The 27,582-nt window shown below is 40.0% G+C and overlaps 1 protein-coding gene across 19 annotated transcripts in view; it reads right to left on the minus strand.

The window, feature by feature from the left end:
* ACYP2 (acylphosphatase 2) overlaps window positions 1–27,582 on the minus strand; it is a 339,796-nt gene that overhangs the window by 174,023 nt on the left and 138,191 nt on the right. For 2 of the 19 annotated variants that reach the window (XM_515475.6, XM_063789871.1), the window contains exon 1: window positions 17,851–18,131. The exons of 16 other annotated variants lie outside the window; for them this stretch is intronic. In XM_515475.6, the coding sequence (XP_515475.3) occupies window positions 17,851–17,992 (142 nt within the window). In that variant the 5' untranslated portion in view covers window positions 17,993–18,131. Of the gene's footprint in view, window positions 1–10,198; window positions 10,327–17,850; window positions 18,132–27,582 lie in introns of those variants that run through there. One more of the 19 variants, XM_016948533.3, reaches the window with a different exon arrangement.

A 27,582-nucleotide genomic window follows, 5' to 3' on the forward strand; every position in this document is an offset into this window, starting at 1 on the left:
GTTGGTTAAAATAGGCCTAAGTAAAGAAACATCAGGAATGTATCAGGTGCAGAAATTCAGAGCTTATTAGTACCTATTGCAACTTAGTTTTTATTTCTACCTAGAACACATGGTAAATTTGGAAGTTTACTTTTTCATACTCAAAAGCCAAATGACAGAAAAAAAAAGTGCTTAAATTTAGAGGAGAGGACATAGCAATTAAAAAACATTGGGAATAGATAAACAACTGTGGTAGATCCACACAACGGAATAGCATGCAGCTGCAGCAATAAAAAGGAATGAACCAGGGATACAAGCAACAACACATATGAATCACAAATGCATTATGCTAAGTAAGAGAGGCCAGACTCACACATACTGTGTAACTCCACTTTCTGGAAAAGGCAAACTATAAGGACAGAAAACTGATTGTCAGTTGCCAAGGGCCAGGAGTAGAGGGGAGAGTGCTACAATGGGGGGTGAAGAACTTCAGGGTGATGGGACTGTTCTATATCTCAGTTGTGGTGAGGATTACATGACTGTATGCATTTGTTAAAAATTCATTGGGCCGGGTGTGGTGGCTCACACCTGTAATCCCAGCACTTTGGGAGGCCAAGGCGGGTGGATCACCTGAGGTCAGGAGTTCAAGACCAGCCTGACCAATATGGTGAAATCCCATCTCAAGAAAAATACAAAAATTAGCTGGGCATAATGGTGGGTGCCTGTAATCCTAGCTACTTGGGAGGCTGAGGCAGGAGAATCACTTGAGCCCGGGAGGCGGAGGTTTTGGTGAGCCAAGATCACGCCATTGCACTCCAGCCTGGGCAACAGAGCGAGACTCCGTCTCAAAAAAAAAAAAAAAAAATTCATTCAATTGTACACTATAAAAGGTGAATGTTGCTGAATTTATATTCTATCTCAATTGAAAAATAATACATTGGGAAAAAATACACTGGGAAGTCACAGGGGATGGATCAATCTCCAAAGAGTCCAAAAGGTATTGATTCTACATACAGCAGTTAAGCCTGGTTAAGAGGATACAGAAGAAAGCATCAGTAGCTTAGATATTTTATGCAGTTTTGTAAGCAGATTTATAGTTTCCTGATGGTAGTATACTGTGGTACCCAACAAATATGAAGGAAAAAAAAAGCAGCAAAGCAATGAAGACAGGATAGTATCACAAATGGAGTTTTTATAGGGCTATAAAAATATTTCAAGAGATAGAAGTTCAATATGGAGGAATGATGAGTGGGACATATTGATCTGAAAGAGAATCAGAAAGGCAATCTGTTATATAGATGGAGGGGAAGACATTAGCTGGTAGATATAAAAGGAATTAGCAGAAAATTCCAGAAACTTCAGGTCAACCAGACCAGGTAGGAGAGAGATAAAACAGGAGAGAAGACAGGCTGCACTGTGCAGGCAAAAGTGTGCAGTCTTTTTATCATAAGAGTAAGGGGATCCCAGAACACAGTAAGACACTGACCAAGTAAGTAGACTGAAAGTTTTGGTCTAGGCTGTATTGTGTATATTCCCCTATGAGTTCCTCAACCGCTAACAGGCCAGAATATTAGCATTATGAAAAGAGAAAGCACATGCAATGGCAGTAAACAGAAATTAGAAACACGTAGTCCATCTCTTTCCTATTTAAAGAGTAGTCCATGAAACAGCAGCACCTGAGAGTTTTTTTCAGAAAATAAAATTCTTGGGCCCCTCCTCCAAGGAATAGAAATGCTACAGGTGGAGACCAGTAATCTGTTTTCACATGCTTTCCAGGCAATTCTTATGCCCACTAAAGTTTAGAAGCAATGGCTGACTCCCCCTTAAAGAAAGGTCTGGGAGAGATTTGAAAAGGGTTTATATTTCAGGTAAGAATTGCATCAAAAGGAGAAAATTAAAATCTCGTAGGGTACCACAGATCTGATGCACGCTCCATCACACTGTTCAAGTTGGTGTTGGTAATAACTCATGTATTTGCATGTCATTGTTGCCTCACCTTTTTTTCACAAGTCAGAAGAATTACATGGAAAAAACCATGCATGATAAAAAGGCAACTCTCCCCTCCTGCACCCTAAAGGGACCTGACATTGGCACAGCCTAGGCAGCCTGTCACGTAGATTTCTCCCTCCATCTGTACCACTTACTAGTAGAAATACTGGAGCTGCCCAAAGAGGGAAACTGACAACATGCCCCTCAGTGAAGAGCAACGTCCTTTCAACATTTACGAATCTCGAGCAGCCCTTCCACCATCTATTCATTGATGATGACAAAGACCATTAGCCTATGGTGATGGGGTTTGAGAAAATTTTTAAAGTGGAATCAAACACAGATATTCCACTATGTGTTGCAGTGTTAAGGAAATTACCTGCTCCAATCTATTGATGTAATATTTTATTCACACTAACATAATCTAAGAATGAGGTAACTCAGGTAAATCTAATAGGCATGCAGTTAAACATTGATTATTGACTTAACAAACATTTTTCAATTGTCTAATTTTAAGTGCAAAGAATGAGATGAGTAAGACACAGTCCCTGCATCTAAGAGTTTACAATCTAGTGGGAAAGATGGACAAGTAAACTGGCAATTAAATATGGCAATTAAAATAATGGACAATTTGGAGCTGTAAAATCCATAAGCCTAGATATAAATTAGAGTTCATAAAACAGCTACATGACAGACAATCACTCTTGGGTGATTTTAGGGCTGGCTTGTTGAAAAACAGGTCTTAGAGCTGAGACTTCAATGATGAACAAAAATTAGTATGATGAGAGTAGAACATTACAGATAGGAGAGCATGCTCAAAGGCCCGAGGTTTGAGATCAGGGCATATCTGGATACCACGCATAGTTAAATATTCAAACCCATGCATTGTACTCATTTTCTAAATTATTCCTAGGCCCCAGTCATTACTGAAGATTTACTGAAAAATAGTTTAATTCTGTTCCAACTGTGTCTAGAAGAATGGGTGATAATGTTTATATACTTAAAGTTACCATAATCTTTCAACTCATCTACTACAAGAACCTCCTTAACTAGCCTCCCTGCTTCCAATTCTGCCCCCACTACAGTGTATTCTCCATAAAGCACCCAACATGGTTTCCTTTTCTTAACTAAAAATCAAAGCATTTCCTTCCCCAGCTTAAAAGCCCACAGGGGCTCCCATTACACTGGAAATGAAATGTATTCTGGTTGCCACAGCCCCCTAATTCCTCTACCTCATATCCTAGTTCTCCCCTCTTTACTCACCCCATTCCAGCCAGATATGCCTCCTTTGGCCCCTTAAAGATGCCAAGCCCCCTAGCCTTTGTACTGACTATTCCTTCTGCCTGAATCCTCTTCCCCCTGATATTCTCATTACTGGCTCCTTCCCATTATTTATCCCTCCATACAAATGTCACCTCCTTAAAGAAATATTCCCCAACAAATTTATCTAAAACAGCAATGCACCCCATGTTTCCTGCACATACATTGTTTACTTTTTGATTTCCTATCTTTATAGTAGATTGTCAGTTCCATAAGAACAGGAATCTTTCTGTCTTGTTTACTGACCACTGTGTCCCCAACACCTAGACCAGAGCTTGGCACATGGTTGTTGAATAAATGAATTTTTTAAAACCAGCTGATAAATATTTATGTGAAATATTTAACTATCCTATAATAATTTATCATATAAATTTTTATATATCTTTATTATATATGTATTATACATTTATAATATAATATCATTAATAATATTAACATATTGATTATATATTATATTTATTGTTAATGTATATTGTGAATATACATATAATCATATTTATTAGACTTTAAGTTTACTTTCAAAGTGATGATGCTCAATTTACTGCATTCAAAGTTCTGCAAAGAATCTCAAGAATTCTATGTTGATTCTAGCAGAACTTTACATAGTGATAATATATAATGACTGAATATATAATACACACATATATGTAGACATACATGCTTAATGCTCACATATATCTCCATAGTACATATCTATTATATATAATAGATAGTATATATACTATAATAGATAGCAAGAAGTTACTAATAATGCCTAAATTGACATTATGCATATACATAACATTAGGCATATACATAGTATTAGTGCCAATCATAATCTTGAATGCTATAATCCTAAATGTTGAAATCCTGAAAGATCAAAATCCCTAAAGTCAGCCAGGTGTGGTGACTTACACCTGTAAGCCCAGCATTTTGGGAGGCTGAGGCAGGAGGATTGATTGAGCCCAGGAGTTCGAGATCAGCCTGGGCAACATAGCAAGACTTCATTTCTGAAAGAAAAATAAAAATTTTAATTAAAAATCTCTAAAGTCTAAAATCCCTAATGATTAAAATCCTGAAAATCACAATCCTGAAAGATTAAAATTCTGAATGGTAAAATCTAGAAAGCCTAATTCTGGGGATACGATTAGTACCTGTTTGGTTGTGTGCATAATATTTGCATCATGTTAGCTGCATCATGTTAAACAGAACTATTACCTTGTTATTGTCTTTATTTGGAAGTGAATTATGGTTTAAGGAGACACATATGGGTGCCAAATTGACCAGGGCTGGATTTGTGGACTTAATTTTAGGTGTCAATTTGACCGGATTAAGGAATACCTAGAAACCTGATAAAGCATTATTTTGGGTGTGTCTGTAAGGGTGTTTCCAGAGATTACTGTGAGTCTGAGTAGACCAAGTGGGTAAGATCTGCCCTCAGTGTTTTGAGTGTTTCAGAGAAGTGAAAATGCAGGCAAAAGATACAAGAAATCTCCCCTGCCAAATTATTCAATTGTGTATGACTTCCGCATCTTCACACATAGTACCACGCTTGCCCTAAAAAAAAAATCCTTCTTCTGTGCCAACTGAATTTTTTTTAAAAAAGGGGGGAAAAGGAAAAAAAAATAACCTTCATCGGAGAATAAAAGGAATTTTTTTAAAGAGATGGAGTCTCACTCTGTTGCCCAGGCTGGAGTGCAGTGGTGTGATCATAGCTCACTATGGTCTCAAACTCTTGGCCTTAACCAATTCTCTCACCTCAACATTCCAAGTAGCTAGAACTACAGGTGCACACCACCACATCTGGATAGTTTTAAAATTTTTGTAGAGATGGAGTCTGACTATGCTGCTCAGCCTAGTCTCAAACTTCTGGCTTCACTCAATCCAACTGCCTCAGCCTCCCAAAGCACTGGGATTACAAGCATGAGCCACTACCTCCAGCCAAAAAAAATGGAATTTGAAAAGCTCAGTGAACTTCTGAATGAAAGGCACTTGCTGATACAGAGGTTCCTCCAGTGATACAAAACACGTTAAATGATGAACTATTCTTGATCAGGGATCTGTCCATCAAAGAAGATAGACTTCTATTTATTAAACCACCCAATCTAACAAAGAAAAACCAGTGCATGCTTCAGTTTGGCTAATGTGTGGCACTTTCAAAACCATCCCCACCATTTTTTACCAATTGCATATGATTCATCCCCCTGTTGGATCTCAAAATTCTAGAACTTATCCACTCATTTATGTATGAATGACTGGACAAAAGGGAAGCACTTTATAAAACACTTATTTGAAGATTTGGTGGATGTTGCAGAAGAAAATGGATTCAACTGAATCCCCAAATCATAATGACAGATTAGGTGCAACAAAGCTTCTAAAAGTGAATTTCAAGATGTCACTAACAAAGTTTGTTTTTTCCATTCAGTCTGATGCATTTAGTGGAAAACTTAGACGAGTCGATTGGCCATGAGATACGGCAATGATGAAAACTTCAATTTAAAAATGTGTCATTTGTCTGCATTGGCTTTCCTTCCAGCTGATGAAATTCCAGAAGCTTTTTTTTTTTTTTTTTGAGACAGAGTCTCGCTCTGTTGCCCAGGCTGCAGTGGAGTGGCATGGTGTGATCTCGGCTCATTGCAACCTCCGCCTCCCAGGTTCAAGCGATTCTCCGGCCTCAGCCTCCAGAGTAACTGGGACTACAGGTGCATGCCACCACACCGGGCTAATTTTTTGTATTTTTGTAATTTTTGTGTTTTTAGCAGAGATGGGGTTTCACTATGTTAGCCAGGATGGTCTCAATCTCCTGACCTCATGATCCACCCACTGTGGCCTCCCAAAGTGCTGGGATTACAGGTGTGAGTCACTGCGCCCGGCCCAGCTTTTAATGGATTGAATCTGCATTTGCCTGAAGAAACCAGCAAAGTTACTGACTGGTTTAAAGATAATTATGTGCATGGTAGGATTACAAGACATATAACGGTGTTGTTGTTTGATCACAAGTATAGTCTGCACTAAATTTGTAGTCTGTATATGAGTGCATGCAGAATGAATTTCCATGTATGCAAAACATAGAAGCATAGCACTGAAGATGGAAAACCTTAATAGGGGATGCTCATGTCAGTGTATATCAAATCATAGAAGAATTTCAAAAAGAGCAGTGCCATGTAGAATACGGATGTAAATGTATTTTCCAAAAAGAGCCATGTCCAAAAAAAAAAAAAAAAAAAAGCAGCTATTCATCATGAAGGAAGACTTCAAAATATAGATAATGATTGTGAAAAGTTGGCCAATTCTTATGGACTACCTCCATGCAACTGCCTATAATCTTTCACTGTAATATACTTTTTGCATGTCAATTTTTTTTTTTTTTTTTTTTTTGAGACGGAGTTTCGCTCTTGTCACCCAGGCTGGAGTGCAGTTGCACAATCTTGGCTCACTGCAACCTCCACCTCCCGGGTCCAACTTATTCTCCTGCCTCAGCCTCCCGAGTACCTGGGATTACAGGCACATGCACACCACCACACCTGGCTAATTTTTTGCATTTTTAGTAGAGACAGGGTTTTGCCATGTTGGGCAGGCTGGTCTCAAACTCCTGACCTCAGGTGATCCGCCCGCCTAGGCCTCCCAAAGTTCTGGGATTACAGGCATGAGCCACTGCACCCGGCCAGAAGCATAAACTTTGTAAAGAGTTTTAGAGTTCTAATTTGTTTTATGCTTTTTTTTTTTTTTTTTTGCAAATTTGACTCTACGAGTGTGTCACCACAACGCTGACTTAGTATTGTGTATGTATGTAAAAAATGTTGAAACTTCCTTAATAAATGAAGAGATGTCCTTTTTGTATACGTACATTTGTGAAAGATAAAATTTCTTGACATCCCGGCTTTTTGAGTGACTGCATATACAGTGGTGATCCGTCACAATTTTTGATCAATCTCATCAAAAGACTTAGGTTGTCCATCAAGGTATGTCAGATGACCAGTTACAAAACTGGTTGCACAGAATTACCAACTATAGTGATATGCATTTATATATTTTGCTTTTAGACCTACTTCCTTATGAATATAGTTCATCTTCTCATAACTGTTACACCTATGTGACTGTCATCAGTACACCTCAGTGTGTACAGTCACAAAAATACATACGTTATTATTACCTATCTTCTTCTGCAAACTGGCCTATGAAGTTTCCGTTGTGTTTTTAAATGTTTCTCAAATAAATCTCCTTTTTATTTTTATTTATTTATTTTTTTTTGAGTCGGAGTCTCTCTCTGTCGCCCAGGCTGGAGTGCAGTGGTGCAATCTCCGCTCACTGCAACCTCCTTCTCCCAGGTTCAAGCAATTCTTCCGCCTCAACCTCCCTAGTAGCTGGGATTATAGGCGTGCACCACCATGCCCAGCTAATTTTTGTATTTTTAGTAGAAACCAGGTTTCTCCATGTTGGTCAGGCTGGTCTTGAATGCCTGACCTCAAGTGATTGCCCACCTCGGCCCCCCAAAGTGCTGGGATTACAGGCGTGAGCCACTGTGCCCAGCCTGAATCCCCTTTTTATTATGTTTAAAAACTAGTTTTGTTTTTGTTTTTGTTTTTGTTTTTTGAGACATAGTCTCGTTCTTGTTCCCCAGGCTGGAGTGCAATGGCACGATCTCGGCTCACTGCAACCTCCACCTCCCAGGTTCAAGCAATTCTCCTGCCTCAGCCTCCTGAGTAGCTGGGATTACAGGCGCCTGCCACCATCTCCAGCTAATTTTTGTATTTTTAGTAGAGACAGGGTTTCACCATGTTGGCCAGGCTGGTCTCAAACTCCTGACCTCTGGTTATCTGCTCGCCTCGGCCTCCCAAAGTGCTGGGATTACAGGTATGAACCACCGTGCCCGGCCAAAAATTAGTATTTTAAATACTCTTTGAATGATTTTTTCCAGATTATATTTTTGGGATTTTTGATCTTTCAGAACTGTGATTTGGGGGATTTTAGACTTTAAGGATTTTGATGTTTTGGAATTTCAACATGCAAGATTATGGCGTTTGGAATTGTATCTTTCAGGATTATGGCCCAAACACACATAGTATATACATAATAAAGACATAAAAACCACAAGACTTTAAAAATAAATGGTCAAATTGGTTGTTTTATAGAATATACAGGATTTGGGGTTGGAAACTGGAGCAGGATATGGTAGCTGTTGCTTTTTATCACCAGCTTTTCTATACTGTTTTGAGTTTTTTTTTTTTTAATCCATGTGCATATGTTAATTTGGTTTAAATTTTCAAAGTTTTAAATTTAAAAGCATTTGGGGCAGGGCATGGTGGCTCATGCCTGTAATCCCAGCACTTTGGGAAGACAAGGCAGATGAATTGCTTGAGTCCAGAGTTCAAGACCAGCCTGGGCAACATGGTGAAACCCCATCTCTACAAAAAATATGAATACAAAACATAGCTGGGCATGACAGTACATGCCTCTAGTTAGCACATGCGTCTTAGACAGCACATGATAGCACTTGCCTCTAGTCCCAGCTATTAGGGAGGATAGAGTGGGGGAGGATCAATTGAGCCTGTGAGGTCGAGATTGCAGTGAGCTGTGATCACACTGCTGCACTCTAGCCTGGGTGACAGAGCAAGACTCTGTTTCAAACAAATAAATAAACAAATAAAAGCATTTTTAACTATGAATGGTAACAATACACACATGCATTTATTAAATCTTAAAACAGTAAGTTTGAGGCACAATTTTAGGTTAAATTCATACTTCTTGACAAACTGGGTGGATAATAAAAGTGTTACCCATTGCTTAAGGCAGTAATAGATGGAAATAAACAAGGCTGAAATAAATCATATAGAAAAGATTCAATATGGGCTGGGCGTGGTGGCTCACACCTGTAATCCCAGCACTTTGGGAGGCCGAGGAGGGTGGATCACCTGAGATCGGGAGTTCAAGACCAGCCTGACCAACACGGAGAAACCCCATCTCTACTAAAAATACAAAAAATTAGCCGGGTGTGGTGGCACATGCCTATAATCCCAGCTACACAGGAGGCTGAGGCAGGATAATCACTTGAACCTGGTAGGTGGAGGTTGCGGTGAGCCCACATCGCGCCATTGCACTCCAGCCTGGGCAACAAGAATGAAACTCTGTCTCAAAAAAAAAAAAAAAAAAAGATTCAATATGAACTTAATAGAAATTTAGGTTGTTTTTGGTTACGGAGCCAGCGTTTTGAGGGAGAGGTTATGGACACAAGATCACAATCTTTTTGTAATGTGTCCTTTTGTGTCACTACTTGGGGAAAAAACATCAAATGTAATAATTGTTTAGAAGTGTATTTAATATATGAACGACTGTGACAGGCACAGCTAGTTGCATACCCCAAATCCATTCTCCCATTCTTCCCTTCTAACAGAACTCTGATTTTGCTTGGGGCAGCAATGTGCCAGTTGATGTTTCCCAGACTTCCTTATAGTGGGGATGGCCAATGAAATGTAAGCCGTATCACTGGTTGGGACTTTCAAGACAGCTCTTCAACAGGGGCTGACTTGGCTGGGAGTTAGTGGTTTCTCCATGTCGGGGTATTGCACTGGTACCCTTTTTTCTCCTAATCATGGTATGAATATTATGATTGGAGCTAAGCAGCAATCTTGAAATCTTGAGGGAGAGGCCAAGGACATCAGAGACTTTGTCCCTGACTTCCCTGAGGCACTTTAACATGCCAGGGGATGGAGGAAGAAGTGGGGAATGGGGGAATGAGGTGGGGAATGGGAAGCAGCTGGTAAAGGGAAGGAGGGGTGATGGAAATGTTCTGGAATTAATGGTAATGCTGCAAAACATTGTGAATATACTAAAAACTGTATATTTAGTGTTATGTAAATTATATCTCAATTTTGTTAATGCCACACACACAAAAAAAGGAAAGCAGAAAACAGGACTATGATGTAGTCCTTCCTACCTCTATTTGTAGAACAAGGGCAGTCATTCTCCAATTTTGCTTACCGTACAACCTCCCTGACTTTTTCCTATCACTCCATACCAAAACAACTGCAGTGAAGATCCTCTTGAAGTACTGCAAGTAGAACTAAATGACTGAGCTCTCTCTAGATTTTATAACTTATTTCTGCAGGAGAAAGCATCTTTCTCTCTAGCGGAAATTCCTTCTGTGAGGAGGCGTATCATTAGTGTGTCATTCCTGGCTACTTTCTACCCTGCCCTTGTCACAGGGACATGCAGTGACTCATCTACTGGGTAAATTTAGAAGGAGAAACATGCACAGCCCAGGCATGTCCTCTTCTTCCTCCCGCTGGGAGCAAGTTACCCACAGGGATCATACTTCTGGCTCTACCCTAGAGTAGCCTCCCTGTGCCTGAAGTTTGGGGTGGCCACTGTTTAATTCTGTAGTACAGGTCATTATAAAGTCCACTTACCTGCAGATAGACATCACATTCCTAAAACTCCGCTTTACTCTTTGTCTTGTCAGTAACTCACACAATGAAGATAGGTGTTATTTGTTGGGCCCCTCAAACTACAACTCTTATTTTAAAGCCTTGGGAGGAAGGTGAGCCAAGGAGTCTCAAGACTTCTAGCCCATTAACTCTGCAAGGCACTGAACCATGCAGGAATCAACTGCTCAAAGTTTCATAAGCCACCAGGAATTTTCCCAGAATCTTTCTGAGAGTCCTGATTCCTAGTATGAAGCATACTGCACAACAGATAGATATCTATATAGAAAGAAAAGGTAGATGTGGAGACATTTTTCTGCACTTTATCAGTGTTGGCTGGAACACAGCCCTCTTGGGACAGGGCTTCTGTAGGAGATTTATCTATGGGCTTTCGTGGCCTCCCCATACTTTTTCCACCTCACTTGCTGAAGAGAAGGAAAGCTGATATGACACATGCAGGTTTTTTACAGACACTGCTCTGGAAACTGGGGCAGACATCAGCCCTTTTGGTGATAAAAGACTCCAGCACGATATGCTGCTCAGTCAAGGTCCAGTCCACTACAACTGTACCTCACTTTGTGGAAAGAGGTGTCAGTGAGAAACCCTGAGAGGAATGTTTGCAAAGTAAATCATACTTTGAATTGACAAACACACATTGATATTTAAAGAAACCTGTGATGAGTTTTAAATGTCAGCACCTTTTCATGTAAAATCCTATTTTTTATATTGTAACCTACCATTTCATCCTGGGATCTGACTGCATGTGTCAATTTTGAATGCAGGAAGTGATCTATATGCTGCCTTACAAAGCAGCCCTTAATGACTGTAAATATCTTTAATTGTTACAAAGCTTTCCTTATGTGGAATAAAATTCTGCCTTACTTAACCTTTCGCCATCAGTCCAGGGTCTGTTCCCTGGAGCCATACACCACGGCATCTTTCAAACAGTTAAAACAGCCATCACACTACAATTTCTTCTCCAAGCCAGATATCCCCAAGTACTTCAATTTAATTCAGTTCACTTTTGAAGGACCCACTAGAGGCGTAGCCGTGTAGGGGATATGAAAACAAGCCACCAGCCTGACCTTCAAAATACTGTCATTATTTTCCAGTGAGAGACACATACAAGTGTACACAGATAACTGTAGCTGAAAGCAGAATGATTAAAAGGATAAACACAAAGTATAACTACTATAAATAAAATACTATAAGAACAAAGAAAGGAGAGGGAATTAGAGTTAACCATATTTATGTTTCTTGACTTTAATGGTGGTACTTAATATTTTCAACCTCTAAAACACAGCTTTTCCATTTACTTGTCTATGTAAGAAAAATGTGTACTTCTAAATCATGCATTATCTGACAAAGCCATTTAATAATTCATCCCAGTTTTCATTTTAAGCAATATTTAAGAAATATGGTATTCATCTCAGTTATAGCAGTAGGAAACAGACAAATTCCTAGGTAGACAGGGACAGGTCTCCGGTGAAACCAGACCTTCAAGTGAAACCTGAAACCGAGTTGCCAGTTCCAGGTGGAGTCCACAACCAGAGTGAGAACTTCCTCGATGCCTTTTAGCCAACTGAATGGTGCTTTTTCTAGGCCCACCCATGGAACAATTAGCATACACCCCATTCTGAGCCCATAAAAACCCCAGACTCAGCCTTACAGATGGCTATCCACTTTCAGGCCCCCTCTCACACAGAGGGCTACCCACTTCGGGTCCCCTCTCTTTATCGAGAGCTTTTCTGTCAGTCAATAAAATTCTTCTCTGCCTTGTTCACTCTCCAGTGTCCGCGTACCTCATTCCTCTTGGTCATGGGACAAGAGCGAATGGCAGGTGCAAAAAGAGCTGTAACATATGCTCATGCTCGCCGAGCTATAGGAGTGAAAAAACCATTGTGTGCCAACATGCCCCCATTTGCTGAGCTGCAGGCAGCAGGACCCAATGAGTTGTGACACGCTCCCATTCACTGAAGCTGCAGACAGCAGAAATGAACGACAGTGTAACACTTTCTGGAGGCTCAGACCTCAGGACTCCCCAAGCAAAAGCTGTAACACACCTTGGGGCTCTGTGGTTGCTGGCATCTCCAAGTTATTGGGCACTGCCACATCCCCCTCATCCAGACACCAGCACCCAAGGTAGAAGTTGGTCACGGCACCCCTGGACCAGCTGCGGGCTGACCACAGAGCCAAGGCAAGCGCAGGATCCAGACCAGTAGCACAACCTGAGCGCAGTCTGCTGGGCCAAGTGGGCAGAGTAAGCCCAGTGGGCCCAAGCAAAGCCTGGGCAGAGGTGCCACTAGCCGTGGAGATTTCTGGCTGGCAAAGTGGCACTGAAAGAATTCTGTGTCATCAGTAGTCAAATAAGCTACTCTTATTCTAAAAAAACTCAGTCAAAAAAAAAATTCTAAGCACATGTATACCAACAGATTGTCACAATGCATTTCTAGGAGTGTCATTAGTATTCCCCTGAGAGCTGGTAAAGCATCAAAGCATCTACACACAGCATAATCAATTTCCCTTTCAAATTTTCAGATTATATTATTCTAGATGTAAATATAATTAAACATCTATAGAAACATTATAAACCAGGCCACAGTTACAAACACTATAAAAGCACAGGGGCTCAGTCCCCAGCTCTCTTAACCCTCTCCCAAAGTCCTCGATGCAAGAGAAGTTGGTGGGGAAAAAACGTGGAGCTCCTTGAGAATGTGAAGATTTTTTAAAGTACAGGATGAAAAGAGAGAGAGAAAAAAAGAGTAACTTTAGAGTGGAGAAACAAGACAAACACTATCACAGCCAGGTGATCAAGGTTAACATCAACAGTGATAAGTCAGATTGACAGTATATACCCTTGATAGGTGTAACAAGAGCAGCACTTCACCTCTGTGGTCTTCCTTCCAATACCCCATTATCCCAGTCTTATCATAACAAAAATATCAGACAAATCCCAATTGGGGAGCATTCTACAAAGTACTTGACCTCAAAGTACTCCTTAAAACTGCCAACGTCATCGACAACAAGGTAAGTCTAACAGAATGTCACAGCCTCAAGGAGCCTGAGGAGGCAAGGGGGCTAAATGTATCTGGATGGGATCCTGGAACCAAAAAAAAAGACATTAGGCAAAAACTAAGGAAACCTTGAAAAAAGTAAGGACTTTAGTTCATAATAATGTATCCATATTGGCTTAAACCAGTTGTACGGTCCCTATACTAACAACACATCATTTTTGGTTGGAAAACGTTTTCTGCAATAAACTCAAGCAAGCCAATTTAATTCATTGATCAATTTTCCATACAGGAGGGTTAAAACATTTTCCATTTTTTCCATGTTCACTTTCATGTCATTGAAACAATTTTCACTGGGAATAGTTTCCACTCAAATATTTTAATGATGACTTTATCAATCCATATTTTGTCCATAATAAATGTTCCCAATTATAGGTTCTTCCATTGCAAATTTACTTTCATAGCCATTATTTCTAACAAGACAGTTTTCACTAAGATTTTATTATTCCATACTTTATTTATTTTATTGTTTCTTTAGAGACAGTCTCACTCTGTTGCCCAGGCTGGTGGCTCATGCTTATAAGGCCAGAACTTTGTGAGGCCGAGGTGGGAGGCTTGCTTGAGGCCAGGAGTTCAAAACCAGCCTAGTCAACATAGTGAGACTCCCTCTCTACCAAGGAAAAATTAAAAAGTTAGCTGGGCATGGTGACTCATGCCTGTAGTCCCAGCTACTCAAGAGGAGGCTGAGGCAGGAAGATCATATGAGCCCAGGAGCTCAAGGCTGCAGTGAGCTATGATCTTGCCCGGGTGACATAATGAGATCCTGTTAAAAAAAAAAAAAAAAAAAAAAAAAAGACTACTAAGATTCAAATCCCACTTCTTAACTTGTGTATAACTGGGAAAGAAGTTACTTTCCCACGCCTCAATGTCTCCATCTGTTAAATGAGAAAAACCATTGCAGTTACAGGGATGAGGATTAAATGAGACAATATATGTAAAATGTTGAGTACAGAGCTTGGCACATTCTAAATTGTCAGGGAATGTCAATGTAGATGTATGTAAATATGTGATGGTGAGTTTGTACTACATACTATGCCTTGATCAATAGTGGGCATGTACTCTCTTCCATTTAGCATACTGCAAACTATAGGAATTATTGCCCTAAAGTTGACTTTTTAAACCCCACTATTTATGTATAGTACGTTTCTCTTTTCCATATTTTTACTGCTGGTCCAAAGTGATTATATACCGTGTTACCACTATGTGCACAAAAGTGGAATTGTATAGTTAATAGAAATATATAATGTAATAGCAGATAACATCATATAATGGGAAAGCACAAGTTTTAAAGTCAGAGAGATGTAGAATCAAATCCCATTTGTCAACTAAGGGCTTGTCCAAGTTACTGAATCTCTGTGCACCTGTTTTGTCCTTGTTAAACCAGGAATAAGACATGCATCTCACAAAATTGTGATGATTAAGTAAACAACAGTGAAATGCTCAGCACAAAGAACACCCACAATAAATGTCACACATTCACACACACACACAGACTCCTTCACTACTGCCATTTCTCTCTAGTGGACCATTCTGTCAGGTGATCTTTGCCACCACTTTCGTATTTTACATTACGTGTTTTGGTGACTTATTGTGGCAGTTTTCAAAGCAGGATAACATACCGCTGGGTTCACTCAAAGACTTTCTAAAGAGTACAGATCCATGCATAATGTTCAGGGAATCAATTTCCAGATCTTCAACTTCCACATATATTCTTTCCTAAAACTGACCTGAGACTCCTTTCCTACCTCCCTTTGCACAATCATCCTTTGAAAGAAAGGTCTCCTGTTATCCTAAGTGAAGTAACTCATGAATGGAAAACTAAACATTCTATGTTCTCACTTCTAAGTGGGAGCGAAGCTATAAGGATGCAAAGGCATAAAAGAATGATACAATGGATTCTGGGGAGTCAGGGGAAAGGATAGGACGGGGTGAGGGACAAAAGGCTACACATTGGGTACAGTGTAAACTGCTTGGGTGATGGATGCACCAAAATCTCAGAAATCACCAGTAATGAATTTATTCATGTAATCAAACACCACCTGTTCTCCAAAGACCTATAGGAAATAAAAATAAAATTAAATTAAAAAAAGATCTCTTTACAAAAGGCACACTTTTACCCATTCTTAATCTTACCCTGGTACACTGCACCAAAGTGTAAAAACCTCTAGAGTACCAAATACAAGAATAATTCAACTCTTCCACCAACCGAGGTTCCATAAACACCCCCAGTCTTCTCATTAATAAATTTCTGGCTGAGTGCAGTGGCTCACGCCTGTAATCCCATCACTTTGGGAGGCCAAGTGCAGGAGGATCCCTTGAAGCCAGGATTTCGAGACTTGCCTGGGCAACAGAGACCCTTTCTCTACAAAAAAATTTTAAAAATTAGTCATGCATGGTGGCATGAGCCTGTAGTCCCAGCTGCTTAGAAGGCTGAGGCAGAAGATCACTTGAGCCCAGGAGTTCCAGGCTGCAGTGAGCTATGATTGTGCCATTGCACTTGCTCCAGCCTGGGTGACAGAGCAAGACTCCACCTCTTAAAAAAATAAAATTTAAAAAATAAACTTCTAACACAAATTTACCTTTAAATTTTAATAATGTTTATCATACTTTTTATATTTTCATCTAGTGTTCTAATAATAATTTCAATAATAACTCAATCCAGACAAAAAATTTAATACTTGGAGCTGTTGAATACAATGAGTTCTAAATTTCTCTTCAAAGAATCAGTATGTCAGTATGCTCGGTTCTTTGCGCTCTATTTTAAAGTCTAGCTTCCTCATTCTCCTCGCCTCTAGTTTCAGTAAACAACCTTTTCCACCAGTTCTAATCAGTAGTTCACCTCTATTCCTCTGGTCACCTGCTCCATCCTGAGTCACCCCTGGTCACCTGCTCTGACCTGAATCATCCTGAGTCACCTGTTCTGTAACCACCCTTCCTGCCAAATTACTCACCCCGCCACTTGAGCTCGTACGTCTGCTCTTTAAAATAGCCAGTCGGAATTAGCTTAGACTGTGCGGTCCAACCCTAGCCAGTAGGGGAAAGACACAGCAGTAGAGGCTACCTGCATCAGGAATAAGAACCCCTTCCCCTCCCCTGTTCAGGTGTGCCATTGCCATTGCTTCATCCGCGAGTCACACCCTTCTATAGAGGTAAAATTGCCTTGCTGAGAAAATTCTTTGAGCGCTAGTTCTTCTTTTTGGCACCAAAGAACCAGCATTTGTTTCTAACAGAGCCTTATTGTCAAAGGAAATTAAGAAAAAGCATTACACTTATTCATACATGTGCATATATGTACATATACATATTGCAGAAAAGTATGATAGGGTGAGCAAAAAAAAAAAAAAAAACCCTCAAGCAAAACAATGGGGTAATTCGGTGGGAAAAGTGAAATGAAAATCAAATTCAAAGAGGAAAAGAAATGAGTAAAATTTCCCATTGTTGAAGAGTTTTATTTTAAATGAAGATGGTGGATATTAAATCACTACCCTATTTATATTCCATTGCATAAATCTCAGAGTGACTTAATATTTTCATTTATAAATATCAATATTTTCAACAAGCCAGACATTACAAACTTGGCAACTACTTAAACTTAGGATGAAACAAAAATTAGATAACAATTTCATTCTTTTAAGAGCTACAAAGAGGTCTGAAAAACGGTTTGACCTCTGAAAAATTAACCTTAAACCATCTAAGTGTCCTTCCTAAAACTCAAGTCAAGCCCAGGTAGCTTCAGTGGCAAGCAACGAGACCACTAGTTAAAAGACCCTCTTCTTTTCCTACCCAACTTCAACCTTCCCCCCGTGCCGCTTACTCCCGCACCCAGCAGCCGCCCACTTCTGGTCCTCAGCAGTCCCCTGACCCCTTCTCTCCCCCTCCGCCACTTCCCTCCCCATTCCCGTACTTCCGCCCGTCCAAGTCCTCGGGCGCATGCGCGTTTCGCCTCCCTCCCCGCCGCCGCTGCTGTGTCATGGCTGAGCGGAAGTCCCAGCCACAGCGGGAAAAGGCATACTTTAGGTGGGAGGCGCTTCTCACAGCTTTCTCCCCTTCCTCCCATAACCTTTTTGATCTCCCACCGTAGAGGGGCCTCCTACCCTGCACTCTCCCGAACACCTCGTAGTCCACGGATTTGAGTGACCGGGCGGTAGACATGGCGGCGGTGAGCCCTCTGTTGAGGAGCCGGAGAGGGGCTCGGGGCGCAGCGACTGCGGCGGCTGCGAGAGGGAGGGGACACATGGGACTGCTTGGCGCACCCCGCGCCTGTCACCGGTCCCGGACGCTAGCGCGCCGGGGTCACGCGTCGGAAGCGGCAAATGAGACTGCGGGGCTTGGGAGCGAGGGCAGCCGGGGACGCCAGAAGGGAAGAGACCGCTGGGCCCCAGGCATCCTAGGCCTCTCTTTCCGGACTGGGGAGGATGCTGTCTCCACAGCGCTCCCTACCATTTAATTGATCAAGGTACTCTGTTCTCAAAGTTAGTAAATAAAAGCCGGATGCTGTGCCCAAAAAAAGAGTTGCTTCCCCCAGCTTTATTAAAGTGTAATTGACAAATAAAAGTTGGGTATATTTGTGGTGTACAAGGTGATGTTTTGACATATGTATGCATTGTGAAATGATTACATCAATGAAATTAACGTATCCATTGCACCATTTTTTAATGAAGAGAACATTTAAGATCTACTCTCATCAATTTTTAAGGACACAATACATTTACCGCAGTCACCATGTTAGACAACAGATCTTCAGAACTTATTATTCACACTAACTGAAACTTTGTACCCTTTGACCAATATCTCCCCATTTCCAACCCCTTTCATCCCCCATCCCAGGTCCCCCACCCTACTCCATCCCAGTAAGATTGGCTTTTGAAATCAAGGGCCTGCTCGTTTAGTGTTTTGAGAGTTAGTAAATTATTTATGAAATGTTTAGGTGACTACCAAGCCAGCTTTTAAGATAAGGTCTGCAACATCTTGAGCTCTTCTGTACAGTCAGGAAGGAATTGAGCCTGAACTCGTATTCTAAACGGATTGTGATATTTTCTGGGATAAGAAACTTTTTAAACATATGAAGTCTTTTATGCTAGTGGAAACAGACAAAAGAAAAACACTGTAGTCATCTTGTCTGCTGTTCATACAGTTTTTTTTGGTGTGGGTTTGTTGCTGTTGTTGTTGTTTTGAGACGGAGTTTCGCTCTTGTCACCCAGACTGGAGTGCAGTAGCGCAATCTCAGCTCACAGCAGCCTCCACCTCCCAGGTTCAAGAAATTGTCCTGCCTCAGCCTTCCAAGTAGCTGGGATTACAGGCATGCGCCACCTCACCCAGCTAATTTTTGTATTTTTAGTAGAGACGGGGTTTCACCATGTTGCCCAGGCTAGTCTCAAACTCCTGACCTCAGGTGATCCACCTGCCTCGGCCTCCCAAAGTGCTGGGATTACAGGTGTGAGCCACCACACCCGACCTTTTTTTTTTTTTTTTTTTTTTTTGATTGTCTGGATTATTCTCAGCAACATCCCAATTGCCTAGAAGGTTAAGGCTGAATTTTATTTCCTGGTGAGCTATTATAAAGTTTTAATATAAAACCATCCACCACTCCAAAGGATCTGGATACAGCTATTGATAATCTGCCACCTTCTAGAATTCCAAATCTGTTTACTTGTGAGAATTTGCATTTCTCTATTTGTTGGCCTCAATACCTTTGCATATTTCTCTGCATCTGGCCACACAGTTAAAATAATCCACTGCAATCTGATTCAATATACTATGCCAATTCTATTAGAGAACACCAAAAATCATCCAAAACTTGGTTAGAATATGGTTAAATCATTTTTAAAGTAAAATATATTCTGGAAATGCTACTGCAGTTAATTTATGTAGTGAAGGTCTTGGTTTATTGCAGAGACCTCATAACTTGACTCTTCCATCTCCCAGTTCATTCCATGCAGACTCTAGAATCAACATAAATTTTAAATCATTCTTCTTAATACGTTCAAAATAGAACCTAAGGTCTTCAGCCTCCACTACCTGCTTATGCAAATCCTGCATTTAAACTATAGTCAAGACACTCTCGGTTATTCTGCTCTCTCAGTACAGAGGTTTAAAACAAAGAACCTCTTCTCTTGGGTCTACTCTATCTGGAATGCCTCCCCCTTCTCCAAAATCTTCCTCTATCCCGCTCAGTCATCTCTGCGAGTGGTTACCAGATTTTATCCTAGTTATTTAGTGTGTCTTCCCCACTAGTACAGTCAGCCATCCATATTAGCAGGTTCTGCATCCATAGATTCAACCAACCTCAAACAGAATTTTTTAAGTATCTTGGCCTGCACGGTGGCTCACACCTGTAATCCCAACATGTTGGGAGGCCGAGGCTGGCAAACAGCTTGAGCCCAGGAGTTAGAGATGACCAGCGTGGACAATACAGTGAAGCCCCGCCTCTATAAAAAATACAAAAATTACCTGGCTGTGGTGGCCTGTGCCTGTAGTCCCAGCTACTTGGGAGGCTGAGGTGGGAGTAGGATCACTTTTGCCCAGGAGGCAGAGGTTGCAGTGAACCGAGATGGGGCCACTGCACTCCAGCCTCGGTGACAGAGCGAGACCCTGTCTCCAAAAAAAAAAAAAAGTCATCTCTACTGAACTCATGCAGACTCTTGTTTCTTGTCATCATTCCCTGAACAATACAGTATAATAGCATTTACATCGCATTAGGTATTTTAAATAATCTAGAGATGACTTAAAACATACAGGACAATATGTGTATGTATGTTTCTATTAGGAACTTGAACATTCCAGGATTTTTATATCCAAGGGGATTCCTGGAACCAATCCCCTGAAGATAACAACGGACAACTATACCATAGCTTCTAAGTAGTCACTGACTGGGAAGGTTGACATTTTCCTTTTCTTAATCTTTGACTTTTCTCCACATTTACCCAAGAGTACCCCTGCCAATTATTAGGTAGGTTTATTTGAATTTTAGAAGTGCTATAGCAACAATTGACATTTGCTTAGCTGAAAAATTTCCTGTGTCTGCCAGCAGTCTAACATTAGCAAACGGAAATTTTTATGTACCATTTCGGCATGGATTGCCAATAATATGTGATTCTAAGTCTTTAGAAAATGTAGGCAAATGTTTCTAATATATGTTTTAAGTAATTATAGTATGAATTCAACTTTTATTCTTCTTTTCCATGTTGTAGTCTTTCCAATGAATATTTTAATAAATCACATTAGGTGGATAAACCACACATTTACCTACTGTGAGTCCCTGTTGTTACATATTCAGGCTGCTTCTCATTTTTCACTACCATAAAAAAGAAAATATTTATGCATGTGGCTTCCTTCCCACGTATTTTAATTGAAGTTAGAATATCATATCAAGGGTATAAGCATGTATTGTTCTTGATATATATTGCCAAACTGTTTTTCGAAGGGCTGTGCCAATTTAAATATATTACTACCAATACTGTATATGATTATTTGGCTTTTTATACAAACAAATGTATGCAGGTCCTTCACGTACAATGCATGATTAAATTATATGAAGCTTTGGTTTTGTAACCTGAGCAACAGCTTTGGAATAACTAGGCTTTGTGTTACTACTGGTTGAAATTAAAACCTGTTAATTCCCTTCTTTGAACCCTTTAAGACAATTGGTTTGTGATCTAGGATCATGTTTAAGGTAATACATAGAAAGGGAAAATCCTGCTTATATAATATGACTGTAAAAGATGACCAGGCACCAGAATCTGTAAAATAAGCATAGATAATACACATTTACATGTGTGTATTATCTATATATGATAATAATACATATGATAGATAATACACATCTATATATGTGTATATCTAATAAGGATAGATAATACACAGAACCTGTGAAATAAGGATAGATAGTACTCTGTGTCCAAATGACATTCGAAGTGAGGAGGTACCGCCTGTAACTCTCAAATTCATCACCACATGGGGTCATTTGAAAGTGATTGCTAGAGTTATTTCTCAGAAATTTGACATTAAGATATGATTGATTTTAAGGACAAGCAAAATTACTTTATCCATCAGCATATTTCTATCCCTGAAATATTTTTGTAATCATTATGTTGAAAGTGCACGACCCAACATGATACAAATTGTTAATTTCCATTCAATGATTCCCTGTGGAAGGAATACTTTATAGGTAAAATAAATGCTTAATTATTACTAAACTGGATTCAAAATTATTAGACAGCAGACTGTTGGTCAGCTGAGCAAGTAGCTGGTTTCCCAGAAGAGGCTTTAATCTTATTACAAGTTATCAGAAAATTGCTTAAGCGTTCTATCAGCAAAGCAGATTTCTTTCCAGAAGGAGATTCTGTCCCAGGTTTGAACCAATTTTTCTTTGTCACAGTCCAATTTAATATTAAAAAGTCAGAAGGATATGTAACATTAAAGTGTCTTCCCTCTCCCAGCTTGGTACTGAGTATGCTGAAGTGAGGAGAGGGCATGGTTGGTCCCCCCTGCCCTTGCCTTAGTTTCCCCCTACCTAGCTGAAAATGGGAAGAAACAAGTACTTTTGAAATCCATTTAGGCTCTCTGGGAATGGTGAATATTCAAAGCTGACTACTTATTTTGCAGGATTCTTTTTGTAGGGACTCAGAGCTTCACCCCACTTGGAATTCTTGACTGCTGCTCCCTTGTTAGGCTATGCCAGTTCTCTCCACAGCCCTATCCCAGCTTCTGTATTAAGTGCCCTATCCCAGCTTCTGTATTAAATGCTACACCTCCAACCTCTTTCTGCTGAAAGAGACTAGCCCCCAGCAAGAAGGCCATCTGGGTGGGATCCATTTTAAACTGACCACAGGACCACATCCCTCCCTCCCATCATATCTAGTTATGGAGACTCATATCTCTGCCCTACCAGTGATAGAAGTCACAGATTGCTCTGAACTCAATCACCTCTCTTTGCTCTGCTTGGCAGTCATTTTTCAGACATCTCCAGCCACAGCCTTTCCTCTTTCCTTTCCTCAGGTATCGGTCAACGTGTCTTTCTAGCTCTAAGGAGTAAACACCGAGTTCTCAGAGAGGTTTTCTTAAAGACTGTCTCACTGAGCTTGGGGTGATGGGGAGACACCTTGCTTCTCTCTCCCACGGTGGTAGGGAAAAAAGCCACAGTTCCCTACTGCATTTCCCCAAAGAAATACTCTGGATCCTGAGGTGGGTGTTGGACTAAAAATCTTAAAACTCTTTTAAAATGCCCCTTTTGCACAACACAGGGAGTTTAGCACCTCATCTCAAAATGTAGCTATAACTATGGTTTTGTTTTCAGTCCCAGGTCTCAGCTAAAGCAGAGACAAAAGTCCTGTTTTTCAAATCAACAGAATTCAATACATATACCTTGTTTGGATCCTGATTTGAGTACGTAAACTTGAACAAGACATTTTTTAGACCATTGGGGAACTTTGAATGTAGGCTGACTACTAAACATTACAGAATCATCATTAACTTTGTCACTGTGATAACGGCATCGTGGGTATATTCTTTAAAGGCCTTATCTGTTAGAGACATGTACTGAAATACATAAGGGTACTATGATATAATATTTGGGGCTTGATTTAAAATCCTCAGGGGTTGGCAGGTAGGACAGTTTAGATAGAATAAACTTGGAAATGGTGACAGTTTTGAAGCTGGGCCTTGGGTAGATGGGGATTCATTATACTATTCTCTAATTTTGTGTGTGTTTAAAATGCTTACCTGAAGTTTAAAAATAAAATTAAAAATTGAAGAGAATATAATTTAATTCTACGAAATGCCTGACTAGTAATCCTCAAAATTGTCAAGGTCATCAGAAACAGAGAAAGCCTGAGAAGCATCTACCAGGAGCCTAAGGAGACCTGATGACTAGATGCAATGTTAGTATCCCTGGTGGGATCGTGGGACAGAAAAAGAACTTGAGGTGAAAACTGAGGACATCTGAATAAAGTACAAACTTTAGTTAATAATGAGATATCGATATCGGTTCATTAATTGCAACAAATATACCATTTATCATTAACAATGGTAGAAAATACTATTTATTAATATTAAGATATTAATAATAGGGTAACTGAATGTGGGGCATATGGGAACTCTACTATATTCACAATAATTTTTTTAATCAACAACTATTCTAAAATTAAAATTTTACTTTCTGAAAGTTTATTTTAGTATCCTATTATATGTTTTCATAATAACATTTCAAAATAATTTCTCAATATGGTGCATGAGCAGATTCACTATTTCAGTATACAGGCATATAATTTTTTTTATTTTTAAATTTATGTTTTATCTCAATAGGTTTGGGGGAACATGTGATGTTTGGTTACATGAATAAGTTCTTTAGTGGTGATTTCTGAGATTTTGGTGCATCCATCCCTCAAGCAGTGTACGCTGTACCCAATATGTAGTTTTTTTATCCCTCACCCCCTCCCACCCTTTCCCCTGAGTCTCCAAAGTCCATTGTGTCATTTTTACGCCTTTGCATCCTCATAGCTTAGCTTCCACTTATGAGTGAGAACATACGATATTTGGTTTTCTATTCCTGGGTTACTTCACTTAGAACGATAGTTTCCAGTTCCATCCAGGTTGCTGTGAATGCCATTATTTCATTTCTTTCTATGGCTGAGTAGTATTCCATGGTATATGTGCATATATATGTATACCACATTTTCTTTATCTACTCATTGATTGATGGGCGTTTGGGCTGGTTCCATATTTTTGCAATTGTGAATTGTGTGCATATAATTTAAATTTCGAGGCAACCCTGAAGTCATGCTCAGGCATAGATAGGACCAAACAGTTAACTTTCAAAGCACTAAAGCATATCTGAACTGGCATAAAGAAGAACAAGTAGATAATCGAATATACTAAAACCTTTATTAATGAAGAGAATGTGTTACAGAAATAGTTCATTTCCAGAGGAAGAAATAATATAAAATGCATAAGAACATATCTAGAAGTAAGGAAAAGTAAAGGAAAATATCATTATAATTAGCATTGAGTCCTTTAGAAAACAGGAAGTATGCATCTGAAGGTATTGAGTGAGAAAAAGGTAAAGTTAATATTACATCAGGAGGCAACTAATCACAGATGCCACTGCTTGGACACACCAAGGAGGCAAAAAATGGCAAAGTCAGATTTTGAACAGAGTGTGCCCAGACTCTGAGCTATCACACCAAGACAGAGAAGGGGAAAAAGGGCCAGCCACCAACTCGGGGAAAAAGGGCCAGCCACCAGCTCAGACAAAAAGTAGGCAACACAGACCCCTCCCTTCCTAATATCCCCCAGGCGTGGACTTCAGCTGGTATCAGGTTTGCTTTTCCTATGGAAGCAAGGAGCCTATCCGGGGAAGAGATTCGTCCTGATTTCTTCTTAGTTCACACACACTTAAACTCCCGAAAAGGCTTGACTCAGATTTACCCGCAGGTCTGGGCTAGTGTGACAACAAGGGCCTTCGTGTCTTTAAAATAACTTATCTACTTCATGATGTCCTTGGTGAAACAGTGGATTGGTACACACATCCATTGCAATCTCTTTCTAGCTGGACTTCCTGTTTTTGTAGGGCTGGGAAGTTTAAAGCTACAAACCCTGGACATTCTTGCAATTAAGATTCCTCATGTGATAGAGTTTCCACTAGCAGAATTAAAATTGTAGATGTGGAGGGAGGGTATGAGTGAGGCAGAGGCCATCTGCTGCTGGTTCTGTGATAAGCACAGTCGCGGAGGAGTTTAGTTATTCTGTGCCATTGTTAACTGACTGTTCACTGGCTTGTGGGGCACCAAGAGGCAGGGCACAGGACATCTGTTTTACTAATTAATATCATAGCAAGCTTGGCGGGTCCCGGAGTGGCAGCTTTTTGGATGTGGCAGTTTCCAGAGCATGGCAGCTTCTGATGATGGCAGGGGATGCATTGTTTTGAATCCAGCAGCTATAGCAACAACTTCCCAATTCAGCAAATGGTTTCCTATTGCAGGATCAGTAGATCCCTTGATGGCCCAGTTCTGCAGTAAAAGTCCATCCTAAAACTTCAGCCTCAAAGTGGATCTCAACTCTGATCTCAACATTTGAATTTCCAGGGGAGTTTATGCCCAAAGGTTTTGATTCATTATGTCAGCAATGGATTCCCGAATTGATATTCTAAAAAAGCAACCCAGATGCTTGTGATACGAAGCTCAGATTGAGAGTGAGTGACCAAGAGCCTCTTTCATTAGCCCTGCCAACAACTTCATAAGCCATTTAATGCCCAGTGTTAAACAATTTCTGTTTAAACTGTCTGGAATGGATTATTTTTTCAGTAACTAAACCTTGACCAATGCAATGTCTGGGGCAAAATCTTCACAACAGGAATAGAACGAAGGTTAGGCAGAATGAAAGTTCAAACATGCCATCCCTTTCTGTCAATAGAGGAGCATTAAAATTTTCAACACTTACAAAGAGAAGAAATAAGGATTGTAACAAAAAAAAAAACAAGCTAAGAATAGTAACAAAACCAAGCTTAGAGCTGTTGAAAAATAAATTGCTGTTGAAAGATTATAGAATAAATAAAGGCTTAGGGAGCCTGTATTATGCAAATTAGTCACATCATGCTTATTTATTTTTACTATCTACTTGGTTTGCAGCTATATTATTTTATTTTGGAAAAAAATGATAGAATAACATTAAAAAGAACACGTCTAGTGCTCTAGTTAACCATAATTTCTGGTCTGTTGCTGCCACCTACCATCTATCCAAGGCAAGGCAGTTCCCGTGGGTAGGGTTACTCTTTCAGTCTTCAGGAAACTAGTGCCACCTAAATGTCTCTCATTTCGGTGACACACTTCTAAAATACTTTTAGGTGCATGCTAAACCCCTAAATGACAGGCTGTTTAATTACTGTTAGTACCCTTCACTCAACAGATGACTTAAGTATTAAAGTATCTTGACCATGAATTACAATTAGATATGGATGTTATAAGCAAAGCAAAACTTTGCCGGGCATGGTGGCTCACGCTTGTAATCCCAACACTTTGGGAGGCCGAGGGGGGGCGGATCATGAGGTCAGGACTTCAAGACCAGCCTGGCCAACACAGTGAAACCTCGTCTCTACTAAAACATACAAAAATTAGCCGGACTTGGTGGCAGGCACCTATAATCCCAGCTACTCAGGAGGCAGAGGCAGGAGAATCGCTTGAACCCAGGAGGCAGAGGTTGCAGTGAGCCGAGATCATGCCATTGTAGCCTCCAGCCTGGGCAACAAGAGCAAGACTCCATCTCAAAAATTTGTCTGGTAAATGTTAGTTGAACTCTTATTATATGAGACATTATGTTGACAGCATATGCATCTACTATATCCTTTAAAATTAGCTTTTCGTAAAGACTGTGTGTCTCAGAGATCTCTTGTTAAGTAAATAAGATGGTTTTTACGTGGACATAGGAAGCTTTTTGCAGTATAAAAATATTTCACCTAGAATTATTTACTTTTCATCCTTACTCATAAAATCTGATATTTGTCTGGGAACGGTGGTTCACACCTGTAATCTCTGTGCTTTGGGAGACCAAGGCGGGAGGATCACTTGAGGCCAGCCTGGGCAACCCATCTCTACAAATAAAATAATAATAATAATTTTAAAAATTAAAAAAATTAAATCTTATCTTTAAAAGGTTGATAATAGTGATGAATGCAGTACAGTGTCAATAATTCAGCACTGAAAAACATTTTGCTGATTGACTATATGTGATTTCCTTTTGAGTCCATGAATAGTACATTAACTTACATTTGCAGTGGCATTTTATGATTATTATGACACTTTTATATACCAACTTCCATTTTATATTTACAGGTA

Source organism: Pan troglodytes, chromosome 12 (genome assembly GCF_028858775.2).
Source record: "Pan troglodytes isolate AG18354 chromosome 12, NHGRI_mPanTro3-v2.0_pri, whole genome shotgun sequence".
Taxonomy (NCBI): Eukaryota; Metazoa; Chordata; class Mammalia; order Primates; family Hominidae; genus Pan; species Pan troglodytes.